Consider the following 16,432-nt stretch of genomic DNA (forward strand, 5'->3'; position numbering starts at 1 on the left):
TTGATCTGGGATTTGAATTTGACCAATATGCATGCTTGATGCTGAACTGTTACACAATAGCATAATGGAAATAATGATATTCAGAAGAGTCATGAGACCCTGGCCAGACCACTTCTTTTGACCTCTAGATTCCCATTTTCATTTGTAGGAATTGAACTAGGGTATGAGAAAGTCTTTTCTAATTCTAAATATCTGTGACTGCTAAACTGCCTTTTAAAAAGTAGTGTCTATATTTGTATCTAGAGACCACAGTTTTAAATTATTTTTTTGTTAAATATGTCTTTCTAGTAATGTCCTGCAGGATATGCTTTTTTTGAAATACAGAATAGCTTATTTTTTCTTTTCTTTTTTTCAATTAATTTTTTTATATTTGGTTACTTTAACACTGAGATAACAGGAAACAACTGAGTATCTTTTAAGGATTGTATATAATTGCTACCTTTGGAGTGAAATTTATCTGTTTGGGTTTTCTCAAATGTGTATAAAACAACCGGACTAGATCTCTTAAGAATCCAGTTGATATTAAAAAGTCTCAGATAGTGTTACTTATGCATTAGGTCACATATGAGAGCCCTTGATAATTACATTAGGATTGTGTATTTTTTTGTCTTTGTTTTGGTTTTGTTTTGAATAAGAACTTTGGGTCATGATGAACATATAGGTAGTATAATGTTTTATAAGATAATTTTACCAAACTTATATAAACATGTATTATTATTATTGGAAAATATTTCTAGAAATTTTAGTAGCATACTACAATAAATCCTCACTTAACATTGTCAGTTGATTTTTGGAAACTACAACTTTAAGTGAAATGTATTTAAGTGATAACTGATCTTATGTTGGCTAGAGTTTACTTGGCATATTTCTGATAAAAAAAAAAATCACCAAACTTGTAAATAAAGACAAAAACATTTCCAGTATTAAACATTGAAGTAAGTGTGAGGTGTTCATACACTTAAGAAAGAGTTATAAAAACAAGTCCAGATTTGAGGGTGGCTGGAGCCTATCCGGGCAGTTCATGCAGCTCAGAGCACGAGTTGGGACCTAACCCTGGACAGGATGCTGTCCATCCCATTGCAGAGCACACACACAGCTGCACTCATTCAGACAGGGACAATGTGGGCACACCTGTGAATCGAACAGGCACAGTTTTGGCATGTGGGAGGGAACCACAGTACGTAGAGAAAACCCACACAGTGGGGAGAATGTGGAAACTTCACACATACAGAACCCCAGTGGGGAATTAATTTTTCTCATGAATGTTACAACAAAACAACTTTGCATGAAATGATGGTATTCCAGGACATGCTTACACTTGTTAACAGCATGGTCATTGGCGTCAAAAGAGCCTGGGTTTGAATTCCATTTCTGCCTCCTGTTAGATCTGTGACCTTGGATAAGCCAACTAACAGACAATAGTAGTACCTTCTTTACAGGCTGTGTAATGATTAAATGATACAGTACTTGTAACACACTTAACATAGAAATTGACACTGTTATTGCTCAATAAATTTTAGCTATTAATGCTATTATTAAATATAGATGTTCTTGCAAATAGGGCTCTGTCTTGTAAATTCTACATGGAAAATATGTATTGGAATCGTTTCCATTTTAATTATGAAATTTTATCGATTCACTTCAAATGAATTAAAAATTTTAATATTGTATAGCTTTTAGAAAATGTGTAATTAATATAACAGTGTTGTTAATTTGTCACTTAGCTGGCAACCTCAGTCTCAGACCAGATCTTATAATCAGAAGAAGAAAAAAAAAAAATTGGGCAGCCTAAATAAAGGTCAAAAAATTATGTCATAAATTATCAGCCCTTCACCCAATGTCTGTTTTTCTTTCTGTGGTACATGGTAGCTCCAGTATGGTAGAGGCTCAGCAAATATTTGAAAAAGTGTATTTTTAGACTAGTTTTTAAAGGTTCCTTTTCTAGTTTTCCAGCTAGAGGTAGATAACATGGCAGCAAGACAGCTCGGTAGCAATGAAAGAGACAAAGTAGATAAACTTCAAAATTGAATACAATAATTTAAATATGTAGCAATTTGGGACCAGTCCATTTATATAGACAGCTCTGGATCCTGTAATATCCCCTAAAGGCACATGTAAGTGTGGTACAGTAAGCGATGACCTAGCCTTTCCTTTTATCCAACTGCCTACTTGACAAATTCACTCCATTAGAAAGCTCACCCTCAAATGCCAAAAACTGAACTGATGTCCTATCCCTAAGCTGGCTTCACCCACCGCCTTGTTATCTCTCTCTCTGAAAACTCTTACCTTTCCAGGAAAAGGTACTTCCTATACTATTATTGAAGATGGGCTATACATTTGCTTTTGAGCTTGCAGTGGCTGTAGAAGAGAATATGATCAATTAAGAATATTGTAGGTGAGATCGTAATTGGCACAATTTGGGGAGGTCAATTTGAATTAAAATGAGCCTTGCTGTGATTAACAAGAGTTTATAAATGTATACTCATGTATGTATATATATATATTTTTATTTGTAGGATGAAGAAAATGGAAACAGAGGAGGTATGCTATAAACCTTTTAATTTGTCTCTGAATGTTTTTCTACCCATTTCTTTATGTTCTTTAAGTGATACTAAATGAAATGATATAATTTTTAGTGTTCAAATGTATAATAATTCTTAGGTGTGAGAGTCATAGAATTAAATTTTTTTTTTTACTGAGGACTTCAAAGTTTTATGAATTCCATTGTCTCAATTTGAACGTGTAATGCTTTTATTGTTAATTGTATGTGTTTTTGTAGAGGTATATATCATTATAATTCCAAGGAGAGTACTTAAGATTTTTATTTCAATTAGTAATCTTTCTAAATGAGGTGATTATTTTAGGTAAGGAATGCTATGTGTTTTATCAATTAGGTTTATTGAGTCAAATATTGAAAAGAAGAGGGTTTGGGTTATTCTTGTAGTTAATGTTACTGTTGATTTAAACATCAATGAATGTGAAAGGACAGTCAGGCTGGAGATAAAATTATTTCTTAATAACTGATTTTAAATCAACTTGAACGAGTTAAAATTCACACTCAACAAAATGCACCCAGTAAAAACTTTTATTTCTAGATAATTTTCAACAACAAAGTTGCAAAAATAGTACAGAGAATTTTCATGTATCCTTTATTTTACTTTCTCTATTGTTAAAAACTTACAATACCATGGAGGGCCGGGTGTGGTGGCTCACACCTGTAATCCCAGCACTTTGGGAGGCTGAGGCGGGCGGATCATGAGGTCAGGAGATCCAGACCATCCTGGCTAATGGTGAAAATCCTATCTCTGCTAAAAATACTAAAAACTAGCTGGGCGTGGTGGCTGGTGCCTGTAGTCCCAGCTACTTGGGAGGCTGAGGCAGAAGAATGGCGTGAACTCGGGAGGCGGAGCTTGCAGTGAACCGAGATCACACCACTGCACTCCAGCCTGGGTGACAGAGCGAGACTCTATCTCAAAAAACAAAAAAACAAAAAACAAAAAAAATTTACAATACCGTGGTACAATCAACAAAACTAAGCAATTAGCATTGATACAGGACTACTATATAAACTAGAGACTTTATTTGGATGTCACCAGTTTTTCTGCTAGTATCCTTGTTCTCTTCCAGAATCCCACGTTGTATTCACTTATCATGTCCCTTTAGTCTTTCCTTGTATTTTATTACTGGTACTGATCAGTTGTTTTATAGAATGTCCTTCATTTTCAGTTTATCTGATGTTTTCTCATTAGTTCAAGGTCATACATGTTTAGCAAGAATACCACATTTGCATCTATTGTAAGTGTACAGTTTGGTAAGTTTTGATGAATATATAACCGTGAAATCACTACCCCGATTAAGATGTGATATCAAAAACAACCTTTCTATTATTCCATAAAGTTCCCTTGTGATCCTTTTTATTCTGCTGTCTTCAGACAATCACTGATCTGATTTGTATCACTATATAGGTTAATTTTTGCCTCTTCTAGATTTTTTTTTTAAATAAAATAATACAGCATGTATTCTTTTGTCAGGCACAATATTTTTTACCTTCACTGTATTATGTGTATGGGTGCTGATAGTACTACTTTTTTTTCATTTGCATGAATATACCACAAATTGTTTAACCACTCAACCTGTTGATGGACCTTTGTAACAACCGTTTGAGGTCTTGAAAAGGTTATGGGTTAAAATGAGAAGGAAATGGCTTTTTTTTTTTTTTTTTTTTTTGCACTATCAAAAGTAATCTGAGGGTGTAGGGCCAGGCAGGACTCTTCATAGTTGTCATTGGTACAAGATGAGCCACTCCGGCATCACCATCTGTCATGTACCAGGGTTTAGGATGAATTCCAAATGCTACTTGGCATGGGTTAGAAGTGAGCCTTAGTGGGGAAAGGGAAAACTCACAAAGCTGGCATCCGCAAGAGAAAAGAGGATATAGGTACTCCATCTTCCCGTCATCCTAAAGGCTGACGTGCTGATGCCTGGACAACCTACTGGACACACAGCGTCTAGAATTCATGCCTCTTATGAGGGGAATATACTTCGAATAAATGTAGAAAGACATTGTTATAAAACTTCATGCAGATCATCATGTGTCTGACATAGCTCACTGAAGTGAATGGATTTAGTTTGTGCTTTGGCTAGGGAGAATAAACTTGAATATTTATAAGGGAAAACTAGAAGATCTATTGTAGATTCAGCAGAAGGTGATATGAAGAGGAATAATAGAGTGAGCCTGAAGGGTATGATCTGCTGGAGAAGATAACAGTTTGCCTATTTTAATTATTAATATATGCTTAATTTCACTCAGAAAAAGGGTTTATGGCCACATGAAGAAATACCTTATTTATAGCAAGATAAAATATAAGGTCAAGAGTTTACAGTAAAAAATGAATTAAATTCACATTCAGAAGATTTAGAACATGTAAGTTCATGCTTTAGGTCCTAGACTGTTATTGTTGTTGTTATTATTTTTTGAGACAGAGTCTCACTCTGTCGCCGGGCTGGAGTGCATGATCTCAGCCCAATGCAACCTCTTCCTTCTGGGTTCAAGTGATTCTCCTGCCTCACTGCCCCCCCGCCGCCACCCCGAGTAGCTGGGACTAAAAGTGCGCGCCACCACTCCCACTTTGTATTTTTAGTAGAAACGAGGTTTCACCATGTTGGCCTGGATGGTCTCTGTCTCTTGACCCCGTCATCTGCCAGCCTCGGCCTCCCAAAGTGCTGGGGTTACAGGCGTGAGCCAGTGCACCCGGCTGGTCCTATACTGTTATTAAAGATGGGCTTTAAGTTTGCTTTTGAGCTTGTCAGTGGCCATAGAAAAGATGAGAATATGATCAGTTAAGGATACACATTATTCCTAAGAAAAAACATTCTGTTTGCACTGAGGTCTGAGACAGGTTTCTCCCTTGGAAAACAAACAGTGATACAGTAGATGATATTTTCAACACCATTTCTTCTTACGGCTGTTTTTAAAGTGGTTCCTCAGTGTAAGCTGACTGCAAACCCCAAGGTCTCATTCAGCTTAAAGCGCTTCTCAGCTGGGGATGATATTGCTCCCTGGAGGGCATATGGTAATGTACCCTCTTTATACGCATCTTTATCACAATTGGGAGAGGGGGAGTGTGTATTGGCATCTGGTGGATAGAGGCCAGAGGTGCTGTTGAAACAGTGCACAGGGCAGCCCCCCACAACAAAGAATTTTCTGGGTCAGGCACAGTGGCTCACGCCTGTAACCCCAGCACTTTCGAAGGCTGAGGTGGGCGGATCACTGGAGGTCAGGAGTTTGAGACCAGCCTGGCCAACATGGTGAAACCTCTTCTCTACTAAAAATACAAAAAATTATCCAGGGGTGGGGGTGCACGCTTCTAATCCCAGCTACTCACGAGGCTGAGGCAGGAGAATCACTTGAACCTGGGAGGCAGAGGTTGCAGTGAGCCAAGATCACACCGCTGCACTCTAATGTGGATGACAGAGCAAGAGTCTATCTCAAAATAGTAATAATAGTTATTACTCTTACCTGGTCCCAAATATTAATAGTGCAAGGGCAAGAAACCCTGGTTTAAAGTGATGGGCACCAAAGCATTGTGGTCCAAGTGTATAGGTCCCCATGAGTCTGGCTTGATCCAGTGACAACATTCAAAGCGTTTAGAAGAATGGATATTCAAGGCTGCATATCCAGTGATCTTTTATGATTATTATCCCTTACAGCTGAACTTGAGTTCTGAATTGAGTTACTGCTATAGTCTGAGGTTAAATTATCTGGTTGCTTTACTGACATTGTATGATGTTGATTAAGGGATAATCCTAAGTAAGAAAAGTTACATCGTAAGAAAATACAGAGTTAATATAATAACTAGAAGATAAAATGGCTAAAAGAAAAAGTCCATGAAGAATGTAAATAGAGTCATCCCTTGATGTACCCAGGGGATTGCTTCCAGGACCACCCACATATGTACTGATCTGCACACACTCATGTCCTGTAATAGACCCTGTGGAACCCATGTGTTGGAAACACAGCTTTTGCATCCTTGTGTTACTGTGAATACCATATTTTTACTGAAAAAAAAAAAAAAAATCCGCAGATCTGCAGAGTTCAATGAAACCCATTGTTCATGTGACAACTGTAATTGAAATGTAGTAAAAGTTTACCATCAGAGGTCTAACAGATTGAGGGAGAAAATAATGATAAGTGAGGTTAACAAAAAGGTAAATCAGCTAGTTAAAAGACTAATAAGATAATTTTAAAAATCACAAAACTAAGGCTTTAAAATGGGAGAAATAGAAATTCAAGTACCTTACAACTCTTCTGAAGCAAAGTTCAACAAAGTTGGATATTTATTAAGTCCAGATCTGTAGTTTTCTTCCTAAACAAAGAATAATATGAAAAGGTATGAGAGTATTTGGAGAAAGTGATTTATAATATAACTGTAATATATTTGGAAGAACTGCTTGATTTTGGGGAGTGGATTGGGACAGTGGTGGAAATTAGCACATGACTGAGAACTTCATCTGTTTCAGGCATCATAATATATATTTTTATCGTCTTTAATCCTCAGTCTAACCCTGTAAGATGTGAGATATTCCTGTATCCCTCACTCTCACCCTGTAAGGTGTGAGATTTCCTGTATTCCTACAAAATAATATTTCTATTTTGTAGATGAGGGAACTGAGGCTGAGAAATAACTTGCCTACAATCACATAGCTAGAAAGTTATAGTAACTGGATTTCCAAATCAGTTGTGTCTAACTCTTAGGTCCATCTTTATAATTCTGCCATCTTACTTCTGTTAACATCTTTTTAAGTCCTCTTCCTCATTTCTTTGATTTTATTTTAAAAATAATTCTAGTCTTAAAAAAGGGTATGACTTATGTAGTGTTAAGAATTAGAAGATAAATATAGGGTATATTTAGTATGTTATGAAATTAATTCTGTGAATCCTGCATAGAGAAAGGTCAAGGAGATCCCAAGTTTAGAGGCTGTGAACACTTTGCAGGAGCAACCATCACTTGTTACTCAGTTTCAGTGCTTGGCTAGCCGTGGACCTGCAAAGCTTAATGAGATTATGGAGTCCTAGTGCTCCACCTACCTTGATTGCACCTTTGCTTTCCAAGTGTGAGTTTGATCTTGGTATCCCAATTGATAGTTGGGGTCACAGGCTATTTCACAAAGGCCTGTTTAGCCCTAAGTATAATAGTCATGATATCATTGCAAATAACCTGATCAACAGTTATACCGTATTGTATGTGAAAAAAATTTCTTCTAACTTCTAGACAATTATTTACAAGTCAGTTTTTAGAATGCAATCTATTCAGAGACAAACTGTATATAATTTAGTATTTTAATTCAACAGAATGTTATGATTTTTACCGTACTGATTTCTTTTGAAAATTTATTTTCAGGCATATTGAGATCACGAAATCCTTTTATGTAGAATTTTGTGTTAGTTTAGTTGAATCGGAGCCTCCAGTGTAATGATCACAGTCAAAGCCTAGAATCACTGGAGAGAAAATAATTGCCAGGATTTTATTCAAACTCCTAAGAGATGCTTTTATAATGCCAAAATTCTGTTAAACAGTTGAACGATTTTGTTTTCGTCTTCTTCCCTTTTGGCAATTTAGTGAAATCTCTTTTGCCACTTAATTTTCTTATTTCTTTCTTATCAACTAAGAAATACTTAGCCATTTAATTTTCTGATTATTTTACTTACCCAGTGTTTGCATTTTGTTATGTTTCTCATATCCTTTATGTGTGCACTCATATTTTAAAGGTATTTTTTCTTCTTCTTGGTTAGTTTTCTGTACTATGATGCAGATGTTTTATAAGAAAAAGGTTAAGTAAAAGAATATTTTTTAGTGGTAGTAGTTGCTTGTGGATAATTAATATCTTGCTGACATCCTGTATTCCCTTAAATCTCTGGAGAATATAAATAATAATGTATAATATAATATAACAGTATAGTATAACATTATGTTCTAATATAATATAATTGTAACATAAGTAATATTTTACAGAATTTGTGAATATTAAGAATAGTGGGATGGTGGCAGCCAGCTTCTGTGAGTCTTTCGGCAGCTCGAACCGGTCAGATGGCCTTGAGAGAAGGGTGGTCTCGGGATGCCATCCAAAGTTGGTGACAGTGGTGGGAGCCCTGGCTCCAGCACGGGGGCCTGAGCAGAACATCAGATATTTAGTTTACTGTGGTATACTGATGAGCAGAGCTCGTCTGCTACATACGTCAATTTTGATTAAGGAGATATGTGCAGTAAGTTTCTTCAAAATCGCTGCACCATTGATAAACAAAAGAAAATATTCAGAGAGGAGGATTTTAGGCTATTTAATGCAGAAAATGTACGATGTTGTATTGGGAATGGAGGATTATAAGCATTTCATTCCTTGGTGCAAAAAATCAGATATAATATCAAAGAGATCTGGATATTATAAAACACTATTAGAAACTGAGTTTCCACCAGTGTTGGATTGATATTCAGCAATAACCTTGGCAAAACCTCATTTGGTAAAGATATCCTGTACTGATGGGAGACTTTTCAAGCATGGTCCATGATCTAAGGCTTTGGGTGGGGTATCAGAGGCATGTTTAGAATTGCTTTCAAAATGTGTAGCAGCATTACATGGATCTCTTCTGAAGGCTTTGGGAAGGAGCGTTCACTGAACCCTCTAGCAATTTTTTTTTTTTTTTTTTAAGCGAGTAAGAGGGTGTTGCTCTGTGCCCAGGCTGGAGTGTAGTGGCATGATGCTAGTTCACTGCAGCCTCAAATTCATGAGCTCAAGCTGTCTTCCTGCCTCAGCTTCCTAAGTAGCCGGGACTATAGGTGTGCTCTACTGCCTCCCAGAGTCATTTTTAACTATATTGGCCATTCAAACTAAGTTTCTCTGGCAGTTAGGTAAACATACTAATTAGGTATGTTTTTTATGAACTTTTAATGCTAGTCATTAGAACAATCACAGGTGTCTTAAATATTCTTGAGGATATTTTAGGAAGTAGGAAGAATAATGATGATGATGAACAATAATGATGATGGTAGTGGTGGTGGTGGAGGCTCATTTAACAGCATACTTGCTGCATTCCAAGACTTTGCATGGATTAACTCATTTAACCCTCTCAACAGCTTTCTAAGGTGGATGTTATTATCACTGCCATATTTCAGATGATGAAACTAAGATGCAGAGTATTTAAGTTACTAGCAGATGGCAGAGCTGGACTACAACTCAGGAAGTCTCTAAGTTTCTACCACAGCTTCTCAATAAAGTTCTTTGCTCTTGGCTGGGTATAGTGGCTCAGGCCTGTAATCCCAGCATTTTGGGAGGCCAAGGCCAGGAGGTTGAGAACAGCCTGGGCAACATAGCAAGATCTCTGTATCTACAACACAAAAAAAGAAAGTTCTTTACTCTCGCATAATTCATTCTTCAAAATGTGTAAGAACGAGTATTCTGGGCTGGGCATGGTGGCTCATGCCTGTAATCCCAGCACTTTGGGAGGCCGAGGTGGGCAGATCACCTGAGGTTGGGAGTTTGAAACCAGCCTGACTAATGTGGAGAAACCCCATCTCTACTAAAAATATAAAAATACAAAATTAGCTGGTGTAGTGGCGCATGCCTATAATCCCAGCTACTCAGGAGGCTGAGGCAGGAGAATCGCTTGAACCCGGGAGGCGGAGGTTGCAGTGAGCCAAGATCACGCCATCACACTCCAGCCTGGGCAACAAGAGTGAAATTCCGTCTCAAAAAAAAATAAAGAAAGGATTCTGTTCGCTTGAAAGGTAGATAATAATAAAAGATCCATTTGTATATCTTCTTTGGACAATAGTGCTGATGTGAACATGCATGTACAAGTGTTTGTCTGAATTCTTGTTTTCAATTTTTGGGGGTTATACCTAGGAGTAGAGTTGCTGGGTCACATGGTAATCCCATGTGTCATATTTTGAGGAACTGCCAAACCTTTTCCATAGTGGCTACACCATTTCTATATCTCTACCAGCCATGAATGAGGGTCCTAATTTCTGTACATCCTCACCAACATGTGTTATTTTCCATTTTTTGTATTATAGCCAACCCAATGGGTGTGAAATGGTATCTCATTGTAGTTTTGATTCGTATTTCCTTAATGCCTAATGATTTTGAGCATCTTTTTGTGTGCTTGTCACCATTTGTGTATCTTATGTGGAGAAATGTCTGTTCAAATCCATTGCCCATTTTTAAATGGGGTTGTCTTTTTGTTGTTGAGCTATAAATATTCTTTATATATTCTGGTTACCAGGTCCTTATCAGATACGTGATTTGCATATATTTTCCTCCATTATGTAGGTCGTCTTTTCACCTTTTTTTTCACTTTCTTAATATCCTTTGCTGCACAACAGTTTTTAATTTTGATAAAATGTAATTTGTCTACTTTTTATTATTTTGCTCATGTTCTTGTTGTTAAAAACATTTTGATGAGTGGAAGAAACCAAGCACAAAAGAGTAGTACCTGGTTCAATTTATATAAAATCCTAGGAAAGAGTAATCCAAACAGGTTTGTGAGTTGGCATGGTGGTTTTGCACCTGTAGACCTAGTTACTGGGAAGGCTGAAGACGGAAAGATTGCTTGAACCCAGGAATTCAAGGCCATCTTGGGCAGCATAGCAAATAGCGAGACCTTGTCTCTTTTTTTTTAAATTTTGTTTTTTGAGACAGTCTAGCTGTGTCACCCGGGCTGGAGTACAGTGGCATGATCTTGGCTCACTGCAAGCTCCACCTCCCAGGTTCACACCATTCTGCTGTCTCAGCCTCCCGAGTAGCTAGGACTACAGGCGCTCCCCACCACACCCGACTAATTTTTTTGTATTTTTAGCAGAGACGGGGTTTCACTGTGTTAGCCAGGATGGCCTTGATCTCCTGACCTCGTGATCTGCCTGCTTTGGCCCCCCACAGTGCTGGGATTACAGGCATGAGCCACCATGCCCGGCCAACACCTTGTCTCTTAAACAAAACAAAACAAAATCCTCTTCTAAACAGTTCTGTGGTCACCTGAATTGACTGGTAAAGGGTACCAGGGAACTGGTTAGCATAATAGAAATGTTCCATATCATGTTTATGGTAGTGGTTACATGGGTGTTTGCAGTTGTCTAAACTTATTGAACCCTGCACTTAAAATGGGTATTTTTTATCTTGTGTATGTTATACTTCAATAAAGCTGATTTTTTAAAAAAAGAATATGTACAACTTACCCAATCTACTGTTAATTTACATTGAATTTTTTTCAGTGTTTAGCTACTTCAAACAATGCAGCTATGAGTATTCTCATGTGTGTACTTTTGTACACACAGGTACTCATTTCTAGAGGGTGTGTATATGTAGGCATTGCTGGGTCGTGGGTATGCATATGGTTACATTTAGTAGATGCTGCTAAACAGTTTCCTGAGGGGACCGTACCCATTTACACACTCAGCAACGGTGTATGAGAGTTCTACTTGCTCTGGATCCTCACTGACACTTGCTATTGTCAGTCTTTGTAATTTTAGTCATTCTAGTGGTTGTACAATGGTGTGGACTATGGCTTTAATTTAGATTTCCTGAAGACTAAGGAGGTTGATTACCTTTTATTTGGATTTTACCTGTCAGTTCTTTTTTATTATTAACTTGTAGGCATTCTTTAAATATTGTGGATGAGGACCTTGTTAGTGATATACGATTGGCAGGTGATTCAACCTGTGACTTGCCTTTCAGTTTCTTATTAGTAATTTTTATAAAGGGAAGTTTGTAATTTTAATGTCATGTGAATTTTCAGTCTTTTGTGGTTAATAGTTCATGAGTTCTAATTAAGAATTTTTTTCTACTCCGTGGTCATGAAGATATCCTCCTGTGTTATCTTCAAGATGTGTTATTCACAATTAAGCCTACAATTCACCTAAAATTGATTATTTTTGCATATGGTGTGAGGTCAGGATGAATTTTTTTCCTATGTAGATATTGATTTGATCCCACACGATTTTATGGAAAGTCCATACTTTCTCTCGAGCTCTGTAATACCACCTTGATCATAAAGTGTATGTGTGTAGGTCTGTTTCTAGACTTGCTTCTATTCCAGGGATTGACGCATGGGTCATTTTTGTACAGCTTCCAAGCTAAGAATAGATCTGTATTTTTATAGGGTTGTTAAAAAAAGAAGAATATGCGACGGAGATTGTATGTGTCCCAGAAAGCCTAAAATATTTACTGTCTGGCTCTTTACAGAAAAAGTTTGCCAACCTTTGTTCTATTCCATTGATCACTTTCTTTGCACCAAGACAACACTATCTTAATTAATGTGGCTTTATGATAAGTGTTGCTATTGGGTAGAATAAGTCTTCTTAGAATTGAATTTTCAGTTTCTATACCCACAAGAAAAAATTCTGTTGGAATTTTGATTGATTTTATATTGTTTATAATACTGGAATATTTGAAATATTGAATGTTTTGATCCATGAATGTGGTATCTCTCTCTCATGAATCCTTTGATTTTTCTTCCTTAATCACTTAATGTAGTAGATCATGTTGATACAGTTTTCAAATGTGAAACCAGCCCCGCATTACTGGACTAAACCAAACTTGTTCACAGTGTGTGACGCTTGTTATGTATCACCAGATTTGGTTTTCTGTTTTATTTAGAATTTTTGCATCTCTGCTCAAGGATTGCCTTCACCTAAAGGCGGGCCTTGGTCTGATAATTGATATTTAGTAGCAGACATCAAGATGGAAGCAGATGCTAAACCAGGATGAGATATGCAGAAGACTTATTGGGGGCCATGCCTATAAAGGATAAAGAAGAAAGCAAGAGAGGACAGGAGAAAACTTCAGACCATGAGACAGGCCTGACCTCTGTGAAAGAAGAGAGGAAAGGAAAGAATTGGAAGGAAGGGCCCCAGACTGCAGCACAGATCTAAGAACTCCTCTGCTAGGCCAGTGGAGAGTCCCCAGGCAAACACTTGTCTTTTAGCAGAATCCTGCTTTGGGCAGGAATGGGGAAATGTGGCCTCTACATGAACATGGTGATGGATCCAAAGGGTGGCAGCTGGGGCTGTCAGTCACAGTCTTCCCTGCGGCAGGTTCTTTGGAAGGAAGGCGGAAGAGCACACCTCCATGCTTGACATGGTTGGGCTTTTTCTTTTCACCCCTGCTCACAAGTTGTATTCTTTTGGGGACCCCAACCAAAAACATGATGTTTTCTAGAGCTCTTTTCCTTGGCTGGCCCCGAAGTTCTTTTTTTTGTCTCCTCAGCCTTTTGAGATTGATGGACGTTCTGTGTGGCTGGTCAGTCTCTCAGCCATTACTTTGGAAACAGGAAACGCCTCAAGGTGAACAGTTGTACAAAGCACTGGACTCACCTCTCTGGATTTCCATGTATTTGGAAGCTTGTCCCATTAGGCCATCTCTGCCTTGGTAGCTTTCTGGTGCCTTCACACAAATGTGATTATACATCATCTAGCTTTTCTGGCTGTTGTTCATGGGGGCAAGAGTTGATTCTGTAACCAGCTAGTTCACTGTAGGTAGATTTAGAAATTGTCACCTATGTATTTAATGTAATTAATTACGTATTTATTGTTTAATCTTCACTTTTGTTTTGAACTTCCTCTTGGTTCATTCTTACATTTTTCTCTTTTCTGAGATTAAAAAATAATTTCTCTTTTATACTTTCTACTTGAAAGGCTAGATAACATTATTACCCTTCTTTTAGTGGTTTTCCTGGAAACAATATGCAAACTCATCAAAGTCTAATGCTACTTAATTCTGTTCTACTCTTATACAATATAAGGACCTTAGAACATTTTAACTCCACTGTCTCCTTCCTATCTACATGTTGCTTTTTTTTTTTTTTTTTTTTTAAAGAGATGTGGTCTCACTGTGTTTCCCATGCTGATCTTGAACTCCTGGCCTCAGGCAGTCCCCACTTAGGGACTACTCAGAGCCTCAGCCTCCTGAGTAGTTGGGATTATAGGCATGAGCCACTGCGCCTGGCTCCAACATGTTACTTACATGTGATGTAATTCTCTCTTCTTTTTTCCCTGAAATATCTGTGTTCTCCCTTCATTTTTGGAAGGTATTTTTGCTGGGTACACAATTATTCAGTAATATTGAAGATATTATTTCATTCTTACTCCATCTCCCATGGCTACTAAATTCTCTAGTTTCTCTTTTTCTTCTTCTTTTTTGTCTTTCTGGTCTGCATTCTGGATAATTTCTTCCAATATATGTTCAGTAAATTTCTTTTTAGTTAAGTTTTAAAGTTTGATTATGAAAAGTTTTTTAGGGTACTACAGCAAATATGCTTGATCACTTCTTATAGTTTCTTCACCTGGACCACTTTTAGATTTATCTTTTTATTTCTTCAGACATGGTAAGCGGAATTTTTTTATAATCCGTGCCTGGTGATTCCTTTATCGGAAGTCTTTGTGAGTCTGTTTCTCTTGTTTGTTTTCTCTGGTAGCTTTAGCTTAGAATATTGTTGTTTTCCGTGGTGGGTTTTTTGTTTTTTGTTTTTAAACTGCTTTGTGTTTCTTGATCTTCAAAAATTATTACTTGGGGATTCTGTGAGATCTAAGATGAAAAATCTCTTCTCCAAGTTGATTGGTGTTTGCTTTTGACAAGGAACAGGCTGTTACCTGAGTTAGCCTACAAATCCATGTCTGTGTGCAGTTTAGCCCATGGCCACTTCTTAGAGCTATCTTTTTCCTTCCTTTTTTTTTTTCTTTTTCCTACTTTGTAGCCCCAAAGCAGCCTCTGGATTGGTGGGGAATTATATGTAGTTACCCTTCCTCTTAAGTGTGGGTGAGCCTCCAGATAGATTCCTAACTGGACTTGGGGCTTTTTCTTCTATTTGCTGGGTAGAAAAGTCCTTAAAATGGATGCTCATGTTCAGTGGCCTGGGCATGTATTGTTTCACTGGTATCAATAGTATTTTGGGTTGTAATTTTCTAACAGCTAGGCTTTACATGTATATATACTATGGTTCAGATATAAATTACCCATCTCTCTATATTAGCCCAATTAGCTAGTACATTGATAAGTCATTAGATAATTTGCTGCCCATGTATTTGTCCTATTAAGATGTAGTTATAATAAAATTACCAAGTTATTTGTAGTTTGCTATTATGGGTAATATTTCCTAATGTAAAATGTATAAACTCACTTATATTCATATATGGACACATACACATATGCATACAGAAACACACACAAAGGTAATAAGTGATTCTATATGTTGCTAGTAACAAGTTAATTTCAAAATATTTATTTGTTCTTCTCTAGTGGGCAGATGGGAATATATGGGAAAGGAGGTCTCCAGGGTTGTCTTCTGACTAACTAGGACATGATTAAAACACTTGGGAGCCTCAGATATAAAGGGGCTGTGATGGTAAGAATACATATACATTTTGACCCTATGATGATTTTTTTTTTTGGAGACAGAGTTTCGCTCTTGTTGCGCAGGCTGGAGTGCAATGGTGCAATCTCGACTCACTGCACTCTCCGCCTCCGTGTTCAAGCAATTCTCCTGTCTCAGCTTCCCAAGTAGCTGGGATTACAGGCACCTACCACCACACCTGGCTAATTTTTGTATTTTTAGTTGAGACAGGGTTTCACCATGTTGGCCAAGCTGTCTCAAACTCCTGACCTCAAGGTGATCCACCTACCTCGGCCTCCCAAAGTGCTGGGATTACAGGCGTGAGCCACTGCACCCGGCTGACCTATGATACGTATTTTTAAAAAGAAGATGGAGAAAACTTGAAACTTTGCTTGAAGGAGAATTGCTTAGAGAGAAAGTGATAGCTGCTTTCAGATGTGTGAAGGGATAAATGGAGTAGATTGATGGTTCACAATTTTTAAAAGCTATAGATGGACCTTTCCCCTAATTCTCTACTGGAAAATTCCTGCTTATGTTTTGGAGACAGTCTGAGTG

The 16,432-nt window shown here is 37.5% G+C and overlaps 1 protein-coding gene and 1 pseudogene across 4 annotated transcripts in view; both read left to right on the forward strand.

The window, feature by feature from the left end:
* The window catches only part of ARHGAP21 (Rho GTPase activating protein 21), a 141,388-nt gene that overhangs the window by 61,590 nt on the left and 63,366 nt on the right, over nt 1-16,432 (forward strand). For all 4 annotated transcript variants that reach the window (XM_023223184.2, XM_023223187.2, XM_023223186.3 and 1 more), the window contains exon 4: nt 2,517-2,541. In XM_023223184.2, coding sequence (XP_023078952.1) covers nt 2,517-2,541 — 25 coding nt within the window. The remainder of the gene's footprint in view (nt 1-2,516; nt 2,542-16,432) is intronic.
* Nucleotides 7,557-9,064, forward strand: LOC111549953 (annotated as a pseudogene).

Source organism: Piliocolobus tephrosceles, chromosome 9 (assembly GCF_002776525.5).
Source record: "Piliocolobus tephrosceles isolate RC106 chromosome 9, ASM277652v3, whole genome shotgun sequence".
In the NCBI taxonomy this organism is placed as follows: Eukaryota; Metazoa; Chordata; class Mammalia; order Primates; family Cercopithecidae; genus Piliocolobus; species Piliocolobus tephrosceles.